We start from the raw sequence: 18856 nt of genomic DNA on the forward strand, positions 1-18856 counted from the left end.
GTTCTGTCGTTCCACTTAGTGTATTTTCCAAACCGTATTCTGGCGGTGTATCTTGGCCACCTGGACTTGAATTATTATCAAGCAGAAATTTTGCTTATCTTGAAACTGATGTGTTTGAATTCTGCAGTAGAACTAGAGTTTCCTATTCCTATAAATATGGCTTAGATATCCTGCAAAGTCCGAGGAAGCAGACTGAAATTAATTTTAAAACAGTCATCTAAAAAGGTCAAATCAGTATTTTCTATATTAAAAGCACTGGTAGAAGGATGCCAATTGACTGATTAACCAGTTGACACCCTACCAAATTAATTTCTCAGTTTCATGCAATATCGGTTAAAAAACTAGGAAATCATTAATAAAAATCTCAAATTTACTTCAGTAAGTGTATTACCAAAAGTTTAGGAGGAAGATAAAGGAACTTCTTGGTTCTTGGAGGAACTTTACTGTTAAAGTAAGGTTACTGATAGCCAGAAAATGAGAAATTTCAGGAACTACCTTTGCACCCTAAACCTGTGAAAACAAACTCAGGTTGGAATTCAGATTAGATTTAAACAATTCTGTAAATTATGCATCCATACGTCTAAGTAATAATAGGGAAGTCTAATTAAAACCTCCTAGGAAATTCATAAAATTTGGTGCATATACAATATATACTATATATATAAAATAATATATAATAATAATACATAAACTGTGTTATTTATTTGAGCACATTAAATATAGTGTTCATAAAACTATAGCTTGCATTTCACATATAACATTGATCATTTATTATCTGGTGCCAACCATATGACAAATTAGTCTGCAGCGTTATCCAGATGGAAGATTCCTCTTGATCTGACTAAATATGACACACACTGGAAAAGCTGAATATTTGTCCAAATTAAACCGTTATAGCCAATTACTTGTCAAGTATTTCTCTGATCCTTTGGCATAGGAATGTTAGTTTATGTGTTCAAGACCGTTGCAGAGAATAAAATTAAACTTAGCTGGCAGAAATAAAATTAAAGTGATGGAAAATACATTGGTATCTCATAAAGCAAAAACTTGGCCTTAGAACTTCAATAAATATAAGAATTACAAATATACTAATAAAATATTTAAATTTAGCTGTGACTCACTGTAAAATAACAGTAAATGAAGCTATTGGGCCACATTCATTTGTGTAACCAGACAGTTCTCAGTACAATGAGTAATACATGATCTCTAGTGTATCAACATGTTGCGAAAAGTCTGAGTTTCCAAACATATTCCAACAGCTGCCTTTTTCCCCCTGAAAACCAATACGTTATTTCATTCACTCCTTTTACCACTTTATTGGACTTGAATCAAAAATATGAAAACTCATGTTTAAGTAGACTTTCTGTGATACTTTACAGAGCAAATATATTGACTGAGCTTCAAAAGATTTTTAAAAGTCCTTGCTTCATTAAAATTTGCCATACTCTGTCACAATGACCTTAAAAGCAACCAGCTTTTCAGTATCAAATATAGCAGTGCATTATGACAACTCCAGTGTAAATTATGGTTTGATATTCAAACTCTACCTTAGATTTTCTCCTGTAATTGAGAGAGTTAGAAAAATATATATGAAGATATAAGAACCTTCATTTCCCTCCTAGATAGATTTTTTTTTTTTTTTTAATAGATAAAACACTGGTGGTTTGGCAAGAAGATCATATTTCCTGTCAAATATGTTGAGCTTGAAGAAAATATTAGATAATAGTTTCCCAATTTCCTCGATGTCAAATTCAGGAAAACAGTTAAGCACTTGTGCATCATTTTGAATGCAGGTGATAAAATACATCTGATTAGCTACTAGTATCAATGAGGACCATTCTCTTCACTTCAAAATCCAATACATTTAGGAGTAAAGTAATAAATTTTGTAGTTGAAACTAATCAAGCAGGAAAAGATGAATTACTGAGTTGTTTTCAAAACTACTAAAAACAGGTAGTAAATTGCTAATTTTTCGTGTGGGTTTGGATTAACAACAACTAAATTGTTTGGGATTTTTTTAACACCCAATTTCTTGGCTATTTTTTATGCATTCTATCAAGGTACTACTGTCATACCTGTTTTCACAAAATCTTGAACTCAATATGAATGAATAATTTTCCTTTCTCCTTTCTCATGTCAGTCTGTTCCACTTATACATCTCGTCTTACTTTACATGTCTATGCAATATCCAAAAAAGATAAAAAAAATAATATTTACACATCTCTTAGATGGATAGTTTAGCATGCTTCATGGCTATTAACTGAATAAGCTTCATCTTATACTGTGAGTCAGGTCATTTTCTTCCTTTTACAGTTACACAGGCTTTGGCCAGAAATACTGAATTCTCATCTGCTGTGAACTGACGCAGTTACAAATCTGCTGATGTAAAGCAACTGAGGGTCCAGGGGACGGGGGAAAAAAAAAAAAAAAAAGTGATCCTTGTCTCCTAAAATGTGAGGTCAGAAGAGGAATGATGAGGGGTACAAAACAGGAATATGAAAATAATTTATTTTTCTTGTGGCTCCCTGTTTCCCAAAGCATATGAACATCAAACTGCTTTACTATGCTTTTGTATTGTCAGACATGCAGCCTACTTGAACTTCTTAGTATTTAAAAGAATGCTAAAACTTTCAACAGAACAATTCTTTTTCCTGAAATAAAACTGCTAACATATCTTTATTGGGTTGATCTACTTTTTGCAGTGGAGCTGCCAAAAGAGAGTAACTTGATCTGTAGACACTAGGTAATGACAATTGCTCTTTGTTTCAGATAACTATGGAATCATTTATTTTCTTTATGTTAAATGGTCTGCGTATCTCTTATCTTCTGTCATGCAATCTTAGCAGTGATACAGAAAGCAGAACAAGTCACATAAAAATTACCAGCTGTGTCATACCAGTAGGTCACCTAGCTCAATATCCGCAAGACCAGTCACAATTACTTTGACGGGGATATAAAAAACAGGGCAACTGTGATTTTTCCCAAAGTGCGTTACTTGAGCTTCCTCCAATCAGTGAGATTACGATTTTCTGAGCTGTGGTTCCATTATACTTGCTAGTCTGTCTGGTGGATTGATTTTCCTGTATTTTTCTTTCTTTTTCATGGTTTGTTTTTGTGGGGTTTTTTTTAATACTTCTGACCCCCATCATGTCTTGTGGCAATAAATTGCCCCGAACAAATATGCATTCTGTGAAAAATTATTAATCATTTTCTTTTGTTTTTCAAGCCTGTGACCTGATAGTATAGAGTGTCCTTATTTTTTGTGTTACAAGACACGGAGTGGTCATTTCTTCCATTTTCCTCTGCATGTTGAATAAGCCTGTTCTGTTTATCAATCTGGAAGCCGTACCATCCCTTTGATCATCCCTGCTTCTGTTCTGTGTGTCATTGTACCTTTGCAGATGCATGTTACCAGGCTTGTTCGAAAATTCAGAAGAGACTTTAATGGCATCATTTGGTTTATTTTCCTAGAATCTTTTAAACTCTTTTAATCTAATACTGCCTCACTCATATGGCAGTTCCCTTCAATGAAAGTGAAATGATGTCCTGCTCTTAAGGAATGCTTATGTGACCCATTGCCTCTCAGTGCTTCCCCTGAGTCTTGATGATAAAACATACTATCTTTCTGCCATTCAAAGCCCCTAGCAATCTGCAAAGTAAGAAATTAAGTCAGTGATCTGAATTCAGATCTCTCTGTTGACAGCAGAGAGCATTATCAACAAGGCACCAGGCTGGCCTGACAAAGAAAAACTTGCGCATTTTATTCTGTAAGGATCTTTGCCTCATGATGTAGAAGTTCAGTTACAGCAAGGAGGTTTTTGTGCATTGAAACGAATGAAAGCAGCAAGGATGAGATTTATTTTGTTTCATATTTTATTGTCTGGAAACAGCTGAACTCGCCTAATCAATTATTTCATAGCTCTAAAGTTATAGTCATTGAGGAAATGGTTATTGTATTTCTGTACTATTGTAGGTGTGTGATGCTTTATGAAATATCCAAGTCAGATTTTGTATGTACCAGACATAATCCCTAGAAATTTTCTGAATCATATTTATTTCATTTTGATTTTCTTCACACCATGAACATAAGATAAAAGAATGCATTACTCTCGGGTAGTTAAATTTGGTTCCCTGGGATATATGGTGAGCATGAGATGGATAGAGCAAGTCGTGTATTCATCAGTCCCTTGATATTGCTGCTAAACTGACTTTGTGCCTACTGGGAACACCTTTATTCAAAGATTTGCTGCACTGGTCAGCAGAGATTTTTATCATCTGTTTCTACTATATTCTTTTAGTGATGGAAAAGAACAAGCACAGAATTTCTCTAAGTTTCGGATCTCTCTCATAGGATGTTTACTACTGTAATTGAAAAATACAAATGGCAAGTTCAGAGTTTGAGCCCCTAACTATTCTAACATCCTGTTTTGTTCACATCTCTAACATTTCAACTCAGAACTACTGTATTAACTCGGGTTTGCCTAAAGAAAGTCCTCCAGCAGGCCATTTAGTTCTGATACACAGACATCAAGAGAGAGAATTGTTCATCTTACTTCAGATACTGCCAGTCTACAGCTAAACTAGTGACCTTCATGACCTTTTATAGCAAGTGGAGAGAAATAGGTGGGTTTAGGTCATGATTCATCTGCACTTTTAAGATGTTTATTATAAGGTGAGGAGAATGATATCTTAGGAATTACCCATTTGTTTTCATTAAAAAGAACCAAAGACTTTCAATGCAGCTGTAGACAGTTTGGCCAGATGTTTGGTTGGATCTCTCCTACCAGAAGATGAATGCATTACTTCCCTTTCCAGGGTTTTGTGGTGGGTTTTTTTCTGATACTCATCTTAACTATTAAAAGTGTTACATATTTCTTATTTGACTTTATTTAGCAATGGCTGGTGCAGTTGAAGGGTCTTACTATCTTCAAGACTAAAAAGTCTGTTTTTGATAGAACTCTATAGAATTTAATAGAATTCAGGACTAAGCAAGCTTGTCACAAAAAGCAAACAATGCAAATGGAAAATTAGAGATAGGAGTGGAAACAGATTGATTCAAATTTACTAGCAGTGGAAAACTCTGTTCTTCCACTTACTGCTGTTTATTTTCTAAGACAAAGTCAAATAGGATCATAATAGAAATTTGTTAATGTATTCTCAACATTTTCTTGTTATAGTTATTTTGAAAATTGTAGTTGATAGTATCCAAGATAACTTATTTATTTCAGTAGAAAATTTGAGCCTTCAGTTAAACTATTTAAGTATAATTCTTAGCAATGTGTGCTGTTCAGGGAATTCAAGACCGAACTCTGTAGTCTGTGTTACAAATTTTTGCAGGTATTGTATTTTGAATTACTTGTAGTCTCCTATTTTACCCTTAAAATGTCAGAAATGTTTTATTTCTTCCAGTATAATTGAGACATGTAAAGCTGTTACATGTAGTTGATTGTGCCTTGTACTTATAGAGTTTTTTGTATATCAATTTTGTTTATCATTGTATTATGATGCTTCCTAATCGCTGATGTATTTAAGTATCCAAAGATGAAGCTTATATGCAGACAGGGTCCTAAGTTTGACCAGTGTAGGTTTTAGACACCTGTATATTCTAAAAAATACAGTTTGGGACTCAAATTCATTAAGCCATTTTGCTTATTTGAAGCAGGGACATTCTCTGAGTCTAAAAGAACTTTATGGCTTTGCAAAGTTGTACCGTATTCATTTTCTCACTAACCTCTGTTGGTATAGTGTCACATTGTCACTTTTTAATTGTAGCAAGAGCTAGTATCTCAAAAAATTGTGTTCTGCTCGAAGACTTTAAATATAGGTCAAAGAATCACAACACAATTCCTTTGTAGAAATTCTCCATACTGCAGAATTGCTATGCTGGTACTCCATTATCTTCCCTTGCCTTGTGGGGGTCACAGTTGGTAAGTCCCTATTGCCCTTCAGTTTTTCCTTAGTGCAGTGGTCTCCACACTATTTTGATTGCATGCCCCAATGGTAAAAAATTTGTGAAGCCACCCCACCAATGTATGTAGATGTATTTTTTTACAAATTATATTTATATACTACTGCAGTTCTAATTTATTTCTTCCTGCACCCCAGTGAATTGTCTTGCATATGCCCTGGGGTGCACACATCACTTTGGAGACCACTGCCCTAGTGGAACAGTCCCCTGGGCTCATGGACATAGCTGACAGTGTTAGATGGTAGCCCCAGGAGAGAAGTAACTATTTCTTCTGTCAGCCTGTCCAGTGAAACAAATGAAGTACAAAATCACTTATTGCCAGCAACCATCTTAAAATATGAAGATCCGTAAATGTTACTAGGAAATGGCATAAAATACTGTCATACTGTGATACAGTCCTTTATGCACGTTCTAGCTGGCATTGATAGTATTTCAGTTATCGGCTTATTGTAGTTCAGCATATGCCCTCTTTGGCTGCGATTCATGGGACCTACCAGTGTGCAGCCATGCTCAGTGCTGTGTGGGACTTTAATTCCTGCTAATTTCAAGTTTAGTAGAACAAGGGAATTGGAAAAACAGAATCCAGACAAGCAACTTTGCCCGTACTATTATTGTACCTGTGTATTCATCACATAGATTTTAGGCTCTTAATACACAGACACAATCAACCACATCCAAGAGGCAATAACTGCTTTTTCAGAACCATGGTTCTATCTTAGTATAATTTCTTGGTGTAGATACATGCATCCTGAGAGTTACTTTATATTCAAAGTTTTTTCACAGTGTATGAGTGTTTGCTTCAAGGCTACTATTGTGTGAATTTTTAGAAAGCATTTACGGTAACCATCTTTGTGTACTATGTATGCATGCTAAACATAATTTGTCTTTTCACTGACTGCCATTAACAATTATATGTATAATTTGAAAATATCAGTACGAAACACTTACTGATTTCTTATGGTCTATAGAATGTCGCCTTTTTTTAGAATCCTATGACAAGGAATTTTGTATTGCTATTTAACATAGCCTTATGGAATGGATCTATAGTTATCTGTGTAAGGTAGCAGCAACTTGACAAGACCTTCACTTCAAATGGTGGTGTTTCTTTTGTTTACAGATTTCTTACAATTTTGATAACAATATTCCACTATCAGAGATCTCCTAACACTCATAGCTTTATGAAATCTCTCAAAGGTTATTACTAATTTCTTCCAAAAATACTGTGATTGTCATTAGGCTGATCTTTATAAGCTTTAGGAAGAATAATGCTGTGTGTGAGGTTGCAGTTTGCTGCAAACAACTGTTTGCATCCCATCAAACTATTCCCTGTTATCAAACTCTTTGCTACTATTACTGAATTAATTTCAAATGCTGGGTCTAAAATTAGCCATATGTATGAAATCTGTTAAAGATAAAACATGAGATATGAGAAATTATTCAAAAGTGGGGTTTAGATTTTGCTACTTTTTCCAAATCCATAAATACTGAAAATTATTTGCTTGTTGCTTGACAAATATTAAGGGTATTTAAAATGTGCTTCCACTGTATGCAAGATAATACAAGAATACGTAGATTTAGTGGATATTGCTACAGGTGCACTTGGGATCCTGCGGTTCCTACATGCTTCACTGTCTTGCTGTATGTTGGGCTACTTGCATGACTGATACTTCCCACTGAATCACAACTTCCTCTTCAGACTTTCCTTTGGAATTGAGTTCTCATGTGTGTATTAATGTATTCTGAATTTGCTTTATTATTTGTCAAGATGTAAGGAACAAGAGAATATGCATACTTAAAAACAATTTTGTAGTTACACAGCAAAGTTAGTATGATTAACAGTAAAGATTTGCCTCTGATATTCAAGCACCTCAGCCAACCTTTGAGGCTTGCAAGTTAGCTTTTATGCCAAACAGAGGAGGGTGCTCTGTAGAGTTTTCATGGGTCTGTTTGCCTGTAGAGAGGATGTTCTGTCAGAGCACGCTTCTTGAGGCTGGGAAGTTCTTCCCTGCACAATCACTCCCCTGAAGTATCAGTCATAGAAAGCACAGATGACCATGTCCTTTTTCAGTACTTTTCAACTGTTGAATTGCAATGCTTCACAGTTGATTCCTCTTGCTGGGTAGGAGCTTTTCTTGGTATCTGGTGCTTAATAAGTCTTTGGTGGCTTCTCTGCTTCGTTGTGCTACCTGTGGAGGTTGTATGCCTTCTTCTGACCTACACTGGAGATAATCTATCTCAGTTTGTGTGAAGATGAAAGCTCAAGGAGGCATCTGCTGTTTGGTTTTCTCCCACCTAGGCCCTTCATCCAAGGAGAGTACTAACCCCTGTGCTATCCGTGACCTCATTACTGATGTACAGTTGTGACAGATGGCAGCTGTTGCACAGCTTTAGGGCAGAGGATGACTGTTGAGGATCAGCAGGCTAATAGCCTGCACACTGTGGGGAAGAGAGTGTACTCTGCATCTTTGCAGTTCTGGATGACTTTGGAGGCCTAGGCTGTTTTGGGTGTAGCACTGCAGGTGTAGTCACTACAGCTGAAGTAGCATTTTGGCTATCCATCAGTGCAGAGACTCCTATGCTGGACTCCCTGAAAAGTTACAGGTCTTTATGGAAGATCTCTCCTTTTGAAGGGAACTATCCCAGCTGAACAACTGATGAGGTTATCCTTCCTTTCAAGATTTTCCAGATATCCTATGCTTCTTTCCCCTTCTCTCTCTCCTCCCCCTTCTCCCTCCAGCTAGCTGAAAGAAACTTCACAAAATATTATTTTTAATGTAGAAACTAAGTTGTGGACAGATAATCTTGAAGTCAAGTATTTTTTGAAAACTGCCTAATAAAAGACTTTTTAATACCTTTAGCTGCGAGGTGTATTATGGGTACTGTGCTAAACTGAGGTTTCTGAAGGCACTACATTTGAATAATAAGAATTAATGTTGTCCACACAAAGCCTCTCTGTGAAAGATCACAGAATCACCACATCATTGTGGTTGGAAGGGACCTCTTGAGATCATCTAGTCCAACAGCCCGTTCAAGCAGAGCAGGGTCACCTAGAGCAGGTTTCTTACAGCCACATCCAATCAGATCTTGAAAATCTCCAAGGACTGAGACTTGACAAATGTCTCTGCTCAACCTGTGCCAGTGTTTGACCACCCTCACAGTGAGAAAGCATTTTCATCTGTTCAGGTGAAATTTACTGGTTTTTGGATTTGTGCCCATTGCCTGTCAGGGGGCACTGCTGCAAAAAGTTTGGCTCACTCTTCTCCATCCCCTCCAATCAGGTATTTATAAACATTGATAAGATTCACCCAAGCCTGCTCATCTCCAGCCTTAGGAATCCTAGCCCTCTCAGCCTTTCCTCATATGAAAGAGGCCCAAGTCCCTTAATCATGTTTGTGGCCCTGCACTAGACTAGGTAGACCTGCTAACAGGGTTTCCCTTGAAAGTATGAATTTAATTAGACAAATGGCATTCTCATAATTGTGAAGGTCTGTCTCTGATTAGCAATGTCTTTGCCCTTTACCTCACCCTGCAAAAGACTCTTTTCATGCCATAATTTTTCACTTTCTCCAACAACCTTGATTTTTCCAGACATACTGTTAAGAAATGTAACTACTTCTGGCTTTCCATTTTCGCTGTCAGGTTGTGGTGGCTTATTTTTAATTAATGCCCTTCAACATATGTTTGTTTAACTAGGTGTTTCATTTTGTTCCTTCTTCTTAAGTCCAGTAAAAATGGCAGAGAATAAGCCATGGGCAGATTACACAAACAAAAAATTAATAAAGTGAATAAAAATTTTGAGAAAAAATTTCCACATACTAGTCATGCCTAGGTGTAATCATCAGTCACAATTCCACTGTATAGTTTGAGTTCACTAAATAAAAAATTTCTTTACAAAAATATTACCTGCACTCAGAATGCTTTTCTCATTGCTCATTCTGCATTCATATCCTTGGTGATGAATTTGGACAGTTTTCAAGGAGCATTGCTTAACCAGGATGCTTAAGGCATATAGGAAGACACTCTGCCTAACCTCAATTACTTTTTTCCTGTTTTTTCTTGCTTGAGTGGTATTATTATCACAGCTACAGGGGGAAAAACTCAAAAATGTAATGACAAAGTTAATTAATGCAATAAATGTTGCAAATGTTAAGCCTTCATGGTTAAAATTTTTTCTCTTGTGATTGCTCATTTTCAGGACAGGAGTGGTGAGTGGGAAAATGCGTATATTGCCCAATGGCGTCCTCATAATAATTTCAAACCCAGAATATTTGAGTATCCTCAAAATTAGGAAAACCTCTGTTTCTTACCTACAACTATAAACCAAAAGTACTTCACAGGGATGTCATAGGACAAAAGTTCTGCATGGACACATTTTGTAAAGATGAAAATTTATGACAATCTTTTGAACTTTATTGCATCTTCCAGCAGCAGTCCCTCCTATAATAGTCTTTTCACTTCTGGTAATATGCAGATGCTAGAACATTTTCTGCATATTTTAGTTAAATTATTGAAATTAAACAAATTTATATGCATGCTCTGCAAATAATATAGTTGATTACACTATTCACAGGTATGCAGAAGAATGGATGTTTTTAACTGTGCTTTGCTGATTATATTGTATTTTATGACTTTATTTTGTAATAAATTAATAAAATTAGCTTTTGGTTATTCATTTTAGATACAGCACTGTTTTTTCCATCCTTCACTGGAAATTCTTATTTGGAACTACCTTCTCTAACATCTGTATCTAAGACCAGGACTGCATCTGGGCAGGAAACAAGCAATCTGACGACGCTGTACTTGACAGTGAAAACAACTGCTCTAAATGGCACAATTCTTTACAGTGAGTACCAATGATACTTGAAGCTAAGTATCAGTTTTAGCTCCTTCAGGTCCTTATTAACTTTAGTGTACATCAGCTGGCATTTCCTATTCAGCAGTGAAATGAATCATTAAAATGCAGTAGAAGCCTTTTGGTATTCTAATGCATGATGCATTATAAAATTTGAACCATAGTTCCTTGTGTTCCTCTGGAAAGTTCTTTAATTTATGACTTATTGAGCAAAACAGAACTAAAAATGCTACTTCCTGACAAGGGAGAACATAGTAAGCCTATGGCTCCAGTAATAAGTGTTACAGCTCTAAAATACAGATGTTGAAGAAGTTTTAAACAATTTATTATAGGGAAACAGCTTCTTCTTAGCTAGGTTGAGACTCACTTTTTATTATAACGTTGATATTGGTTCCAAAGATTTTTTGATTTGCAGAAGTATCTTAAGTTCTGCAAATTTGCCGTATTTCAGGAGTACTTACTGTGATTTCACACTTAAGAGGATTCTTTTGCAGTCTCCAGAGAATATACCTGCAGAGTTGGATGTATGATTATTAGTACTACAAAAGAATTGCTTCTTGCCTGCATATTTCATTCATCAGTATATAGCATGAACTTCTGAAACAGTATGCTTTTCACTAGTCAGCAAGACAAATAGGCTTCTCTGCTAGTCGGATATTTCCTTATATATTTTAGCTTGTAATTTCTATCCAAATGAAAAACCTGGAAAGTAGGGTGATTTCCTCATGAACTCAGGAAGAGGTAGAAAAATATGTTTGTGCAATCTATGTGATAGATTTACTCCACAAAGACAAAATCGTTTGGAGCATTCTCTGTTCACTGCAGCTTCTGAGGGTTTGTCTACACAGAAAAATCTTGTTGATTTAATATAAATTATTTTGATTATTTTTTGTTATTTTTATATTAATCTGGAAGTAATATATGTGAATTCACCTGCACAATGTAAATATTTATAAGTCAGGGTTAAAAGTAGTAGAAGTTTCATGGCATTATTTAATTATGCCTTTAATTATTATCTGTATAACTCTTTAGATGTAAAACATTGTAGCTCCAAATTGAACATTTATATTTACTGCTTTCCAAAATGCCATATCAAATTCTTGTATGTTATAGCTGGGCTCTTGCTGCAGCTGCCTAAGCTACATAGCTGCAGAATTTGCTAAGAATCATGGGTAAGTGGTGATGTGGCAGCTCTTTATGTTGAAGTGTTTTATACTTGTTAGTTATTTCAATTGCAAAAGGAGTTATTTGTACTACAGGAAGAATTCAAGGAAGGTCACTGGAAGTAGTCTGAATATATTCAGCATTTAATGATTTTGTTTGCCTCATCACTGCAAAGTAGTTGGCTTCCAGCCATAGTTAAAGTAAAGCTTGCATCTACCCATAAGCCCTGAATAAGCTTGTCTGTAAAAAAAAGAAAAGGAAGAAAATCCAACATGGAAGTTTCTTTTGCTGTTCTCTGGAGGAACTGCTGTTTTCTGAAAACCTGGATAAGTGTACTGTACTTTACAACCAGAGCCAGTTTTTTTTTTCTATCACTACTTGTTGGAAAAGGGTTTGATCTGAAAGTAGCAAATTTACGAAGCTGTGGAGGGATGGTGGTTGGAGTAGCTTTGAATCAATTTGCAATTCTGGATGCTGTTTGCCTAGTTTACAACTCAAGTATTTTACACATAGGAATTTGCTTATCTTTGTAAACATTAAATGTGCAAAATTTGTAACTGAAAACCAAATTCCAATTCCTTCACTATCTATGCTTTCCAGTAATTACAAATATGTGGATGCCTTCTGTGTGTACTGACGTAGAACACCACAACAGGCATAACTGATAGTTATATTTTACTCCTTAATTTCATTCTCTGTATCCCAATGAATCTGCTTCTACCACTGTTTTTATTATATAAAAAAGAAGTACTGATTTAACAAAAATATAGTGCATAATTCAGTTATATGCATTCAAATAATAGATAATTCTAGAGGCATTTTGATGTTATGTTGTATTTAATCAATGCCAAATAAAGCCCACCAAATTAGGTGGAGGGACTAGCAATGCAAAATATTCAGAATCATGCCAAATATATTCAGGATCCTGCTGCCTCAAAATAAATTCTGTAGTCTGTCTCACATTATGTCCTTAAGATTGAACGTTTCTTCTTTTGAATAGTATAGAGAATATTAATGTTCCTAAATTGTGTTTGATCAGAGAAGTTATTTTCATGTGTACAAGTACATAAAATCCAGAAGTAGAAATGAATGCTTTTTTCTCCTAACAGATATGAAATTTAAAAGCTAGTAGTCCATCATGAAACTTAGAGCAAATCATACATTGCATAAAATCTGTAAATTAGTATTGTCAGTAAGAAAAAAGTATTTTTAAGCTGCTAACCAAAGTGATTCTGTGGTTTTTCAGTCTTCCAGCTCTGCAGGAGTAGCAGGTGTATATTTGGGACAAAAGTATTTTATTTAAAAATTAATGAAAAATAATACCAGGAAGAAGACTAGGATTTAGAGAATTTTGTTGCACAAGGGTGTGTTCCATAAATCCAAGCTAGTACGACCATTTAACCAGTTTAATTTTATCATATTAAAAGCATTCCATGTGATTTTAGAGGGAAAAGTAACATATAATGTACACTTCATAATTTTTATCTCTTTCTTTGTCAATACAATGAAAGGCTGCAGGGAAACTGAGGAAGTGGCAGTGGTTGAAGGCCTTCAGTTCCTGCTTACCACACTTCCACAAGTCCTCCCACAGGTTTCCATGGAAATTGCTCTTTTGAGTTAGAGTTTAAAATGAAAGTGGGTTTGATGTTATAATTTCCTTTGCTTAGTGAAACACAGAATTTTAAGTATTCTATGAGAAAGACTTTGAAGCAGTGTCAGAAGGCTTAGCATGGAATGCTCCCACCATAGTTATTCTAAAAGTTGGATTTTTTCTGTATGCTAGCCTTAGTTTTTTATCTTCCTTATGCAGTTCCGGAGAAGGTAAATTGTGGTTAGCCTGTGTAAATTTCTTTTACTAGTCTTTATTCAATTTATTGTTCTTTACTTCCATTCTAACTTCTCCCATAATGTATGTTACTGTAAAAAAAATGTTTATGACTCTGTATGGAAATATAATTTCACATCAGTGGTAGATGGAGTGATTTTCACAAGTTCCATCAAGTGGTAAGTGTTTTGTTATCCTTTTGTCAGAAATTATATAAATAGTAGGCATACAGTGGAAGGATAAAATAGAAATTGGGCTTCCTAGCAGGCCCTTGTCTCTTGGGTTCTTGTGAGTGCAAGGATTAAGATTTTCATTGTAAGATTTTTGTGATGGATGCTTTAAAAGTCTCTGAGGTGTGCCGCTCTGGCAGAGGTGCTCCAAAGTGGAGGATCGCGCCAAGGAACCGTGGGGTCGCTTTCTGTCAACCAGAAAAACTGAGGAATGAGGGCAGGAGGCACTGAGACCCTGACATGCAGCCGAACCCTCCCGCTACTAAAGCAGCCCCCAGCAGCACGGCGAACCGAGCTGGCAAACAGGGCGCAGCATGGCAGCAGGCACGGGGAGGGCTGTGCAGGGAGGGTGCTGTCCCCCTAACAGCTCAAACAGATGAGGTTCTGTAGTGGTAATTGCCCTTCCCCTCCACAGCCCAGAAGAAAGCCTTGGTTTTTACTGGGCCACAAGCCAGTGCCAGAAGGCACGAGATGACCCAGGTAACCATGCAGCTGTGCAGCTCAGGGACTGCAGGATGTGCCTGAGCCTGTCACTGCTACTGGAGAGCAGCAGAGATAACAACCTGTGTAAGGTGCAACTAGGTGGACGATCTGCTCAGCCTGGTGGTAGAGCTGAAAGAGGAAGTAGAAAGGTTAAGGAATACCAGGGAGTGTGAGAGGGAGACAGACTGTTGGAGCCACTCTGCCATCACTAAGACAAATGCACCAGGATGGACAGATCACCAGAAATGGAGGATCCCTACCTACTTGCCACCAGGCAGATGGAGAGGTCCTAAGTCACAGGGAGGAATGGAAACAGGTCCCTGCTTGGGGTAGCAGGCAAATCACCCGCCAACCTACTTTCACCTTCCCAGGTATCACTACACAATGTATGTGGCTCTGGAACCTGAAAGCCAGGAAAATGATGATGTGGATGAAAGCCCATCCAGGTTGGAGGAGTTGCTTAGGGAAAGTCTGTCAATGCCATGCATCAAGACCAACTCTGCTAAGAAGAAAAGAAAGATGGTTGTCACCAGCGACTCCACCCTGAGAGGAATGAATGGCCCAATAAACCAAACAGACCCAACACACAGGGAAGTCTGCTACTTCCCTGGTGCCTGGGTAAGGGATGCTACTAGAAAACTTCTTTTTCTGGTATAACCCTCTGATTGCTACCCATTACTGGTCTTCCAACTAGGCACTGATGAAGTCCAAATGACCAGGAGTCTGAGGGCAATCAAGAGAGACCTCAGGGCCTTGGGATGACTGGTTGAGGGATCAGGAGCACAAGCAGTATATTCTTCTTTCCTGCCAGTTGCAGTGAATGATGGGGTGTGTAATCAGAAGATCACCTGGCTCTGGACCTGATGTCAACAGCTAAATTTTGGGGGTTTTGAACATGGGTCAGTTTATGTGGCACCAGAGCAACTGGCAATAGGTAGGGTTCACCTGTCTCAAAAGGGGAAAAGGATCCTAGGTCAGGAGTTAGCAGGGCTCATCAAGAGAGCTTTAAACTAGATTTGAAAGGGAAATGGAATAAACCTAAGCTTGTTAGAGGTGAGCCTGGGTGTGCCATGCCCAGGGTAGGAGGTGAGCACAGCTGAAGTGCATCTGTACCAATGCCCAGAGCATGGGCCACAAACAGGAGGAGCTAGAAGACATCATGCAGCACAAAAACTATGACATAATCGCCATCATGGAAACATGGTGAGATAACTTGCATGGAGTGCTGCAGTGAATGGCTACAAACTCTTCAGAATGGATAGACAAGGAAGGAGAGGCAGTGGGGTAGCTCTGTATGTCAGGGCGTGTTTTGACTGCCTAGAGCTGAAGGATGGTGACGGTGGGGGTGAGTGTTTATGGGTAAGAATCAGGGGGAGGGCAAATAAGGCAAATATCCTAGTGGGAGTCTGTTATAGACCACACAGTCAGGATGAAGAGACAGGTGAAGCATTTTAGAATCAACTGAGAGAAGTCTCAAGATTGCTACCTTTGTTCTCCTGGGGGACTTCAACCTACCAGATGTCCACTGGAAATACAACGCAGCAGAGAGGAAACAGTCAAGGAGGTTCCTGGAGTGTGTGAAAGATAACTTTCTGACACAGCTGGTCAGTAGGCCAACCAGGGGACATACCTCACTGGACCTGCTGTTTACAAACAGGAAAGGCCTGGTGGGTGATGTGGTGGTCAGAGGATGTCTTGGGCATAGCAATTATGAGATGATAGTTTTCAATTCTCAGAGAAGGAGGGGGGATCAGCAGAATCACTACCTTGGACTTCCAGAGGGCCTGTTTTAAGAGCCTGGTTGACAGAGTCGTTTGGGAGATAGTTCTGAAGGGCCAAGGCATCCAGGAAGGCTGGACATTCAAGAAGATAGTCTTAAAGGCGCAGGAGGGGTGTCCCCATGTGCCAAAAGACAAGACAGGGAAGGAAGACCGGCCTGGCTGAACAGAGAGCTTTGGCTGGAACTCAGGGGAAAAAAAGGAGAGTTCACCACCTTTGGAAGAAGAGGGAGGCAACTCTGGAGGACTATAAGGATGCCATGAGGTTATTCGGGGAGAAGACTAGAGAGGCAAAAGCCCAGCAAGAATTCAGGCTGCCTACTGACATAAAAGATAACAAAAAATGTTTTTACAAATGCATTAGAAACAAAAGGAGAGCCAAGAAGAATCTCCATCCTTTATGATGCAGCAGGGAACGTTGCCACAAAGGCCGAGGAAAAGGCTGAGGTACTCAGTGCTGTCCTTGCCTCAGTCTTTAATAGTAAGACTAGCTTCCCTCTGGGTACACATCTGTATGAGCTGGAAGAGAATGATGAGGAGGAGCAGAATGACGTCCCCACAGTCCAGGAAGGAGTGGTTAGTGACCTGCTGCTCCACTTGGACATGCACAAGTCTATGGGGCTCGATAGGATCCATCCCGGGGTACTAAGGAAACTGGTGGAGGAGCTCACCAAGTCTGATCTCCTGATCTCCTTCTATGACAAGATGGGCCACTTAGTGGATGAGGGAAAGGCTGTGGATGGTGTCTACCTGGACCTTAGTAAAGCCTTTGACACTGTCTCCCACAGCATTCTCCTGGAGAAACTGGCTACTTATGGCTTGGACGGGTGTACTCTACACTGGGTAAAAAGCTGGCTGGATGGCCAAGCTTGAAGAGTAGTAGTAAATGGAGTTACATCTGGCTGACATCCAGTCACAAGTGGTGTTCCCCAGGGCTCAGTACTGGGGCCAGTTCTGGTTAGTATCTTATCAATGATCTGGATGAGGGGATTGAATGCACCCTCAGTAAGTTTGCATACAACACCACATTAAAGGGGGAGTGTTGATCTCCTTGAGGGCAGGAAGGCTCTGCAGAGGCATCTGGACAGGCTGGACTGATGGGCTGAGGCCAACGGTAGGAGACTCAACAAGAAGTGCTGGGTCCTGCACCTGGGTCACAACAATCCCATGCAGTGCTACAGGACTGGGGAAGAATGTCTGGGAAGCTGCCTGGAAAAAGAACCTGGGGGTGCTGGTCGATAGCCAGCTGAAGATGAGCCAGCAGTGTGCCCAGGTGGCCAAGAAGGCCAAACAGCATCCTGGCTGGTATCCAAAATAGTGTGGCCAGCAGGACAAGGGAAGTGATTGTCCCCCTGTACTCGGCACTGGTGAGGCTGCACCTCAAATACTTTGTTCAGTTTTTGGCCCCTCACTTGAAGAGGGATGTAGAGGTGCTGGAGCGTGTCCAGAGAAGGGCAACAAAGCTGGTGAAGGGTCTGGAGCACAAGGCTTATGAGGAGCAGCTGAGGGAACTGGGGTTGTGTAGCCTGGAAAAAAGGAGTCTCTGGGGGACCGTATTGCTCTCTACTGCTACTTGAAAGGAGGTTGTAGGCAGGTGGGGCTTGGTCTCTTCTCTCAGATGACAAGCAACAGGAAAACAGGAAACAGCCTCAAGTTGTGCCAGGGGATGTTTAGATTGAGCTTGATGATCTTAAATGTCTTTTCTGACCTAAATATTCTATGATTCTATGAAAATCAAGTTTTCAGTTCTGCTGTTCTATTTTGCTTGAACTTACACCTAAGAAATTGTTGATATTCCCAAGAATATTTCAGCTCCAATAATTAAGTTAAAAATCGAAAGATACATTTTCATAATATACAGAAATTATGTATGATTTTTTTCTTTTGTATATTAGGAATTAGTGCAATTTTCACTTATTTTCCCACATAGCTTTGCAAAGATATTCACTTTTTAGACCAGAAAATATATACACAGGTGTATAAATTTTATTCTCTGGTGTGGGTAGAACAATTACCTGTGAAGCTAAAGACTAAAAAAAAAAATTCCAAGGAGAAAATGTATTTATGTCTTAACTTCATTTTACTGGACTCACAGGTATTTATACTTACTGTGTATAGTTGTGTTGTTTGTCGAGCTCTTTCAAGCTGGGATAATTTTTACATAATTTCTAGCAGTTATTTTTAATTCATCAGTTTCCAGTAACACATCATACTTGCATTCCCCTCGTCACCCCTAAAATGGGGTTTTACCTGACTTGCAAGATTCCACTCTTTTAGTAACCAGTAGGTTTTCTTCTAAGGTGAGATTTCTAAGATAAAAACAAATAATAATAATTTGGAACTCTTCCTGGTTCTTGAACACAGACACAGAAAGTAGTGGACTGCATATCTTGTAGAACTCTAATACGGCATATCAAATACTACCTGATATCTAATACAGTTCATAATAAAGCCCATCTAATACTTTCTACAGCACCAGTTTCTTTTCCTTATTTTTTTTTCTTTTTTGTTCTGTGTCTCTCTGCTAATTAGGTTCCATTTCAATTAATACAAATA

General features: G+C 38.3%; 1 protein-coding gene across 5 annotated transcripts in view; it reads left to right on the forward strand.

The window, feature by feature from the left end:
- The window catches only part of EYS (eyes shut homolog), a 1034174-nt gene that overhangs the window by 837635 nt on the left and 177683 nt on the right, over positions 1 to 18856 (forward strand). For all 5 annotated transcript variants that reach the window (XM_080388797.1, XM_080388796.1, XM_080388798.1 and 2 more), the window contains one exon: positions 10647 to 10811. In XM_080388797.1, coding sequence (XP_080244923.1) covers positions 10647 to 10811 — 165 coding nt within the window. The remainder of the gene's footprint in view (positions 1 to 10646; positions 10812 to 18856) is intronic.

The sequence above is a fragment of the Falco punctatus genome (assembly GCF_963210335.1).
Source record: "Falco punctatus genome assembly, chromosome: 5".
Lineage (NCBI taxonomy): Eukaryota > Metazoa > Chordata > Aves > Falconiformes > Falconidae > Falco > Falco punctatus.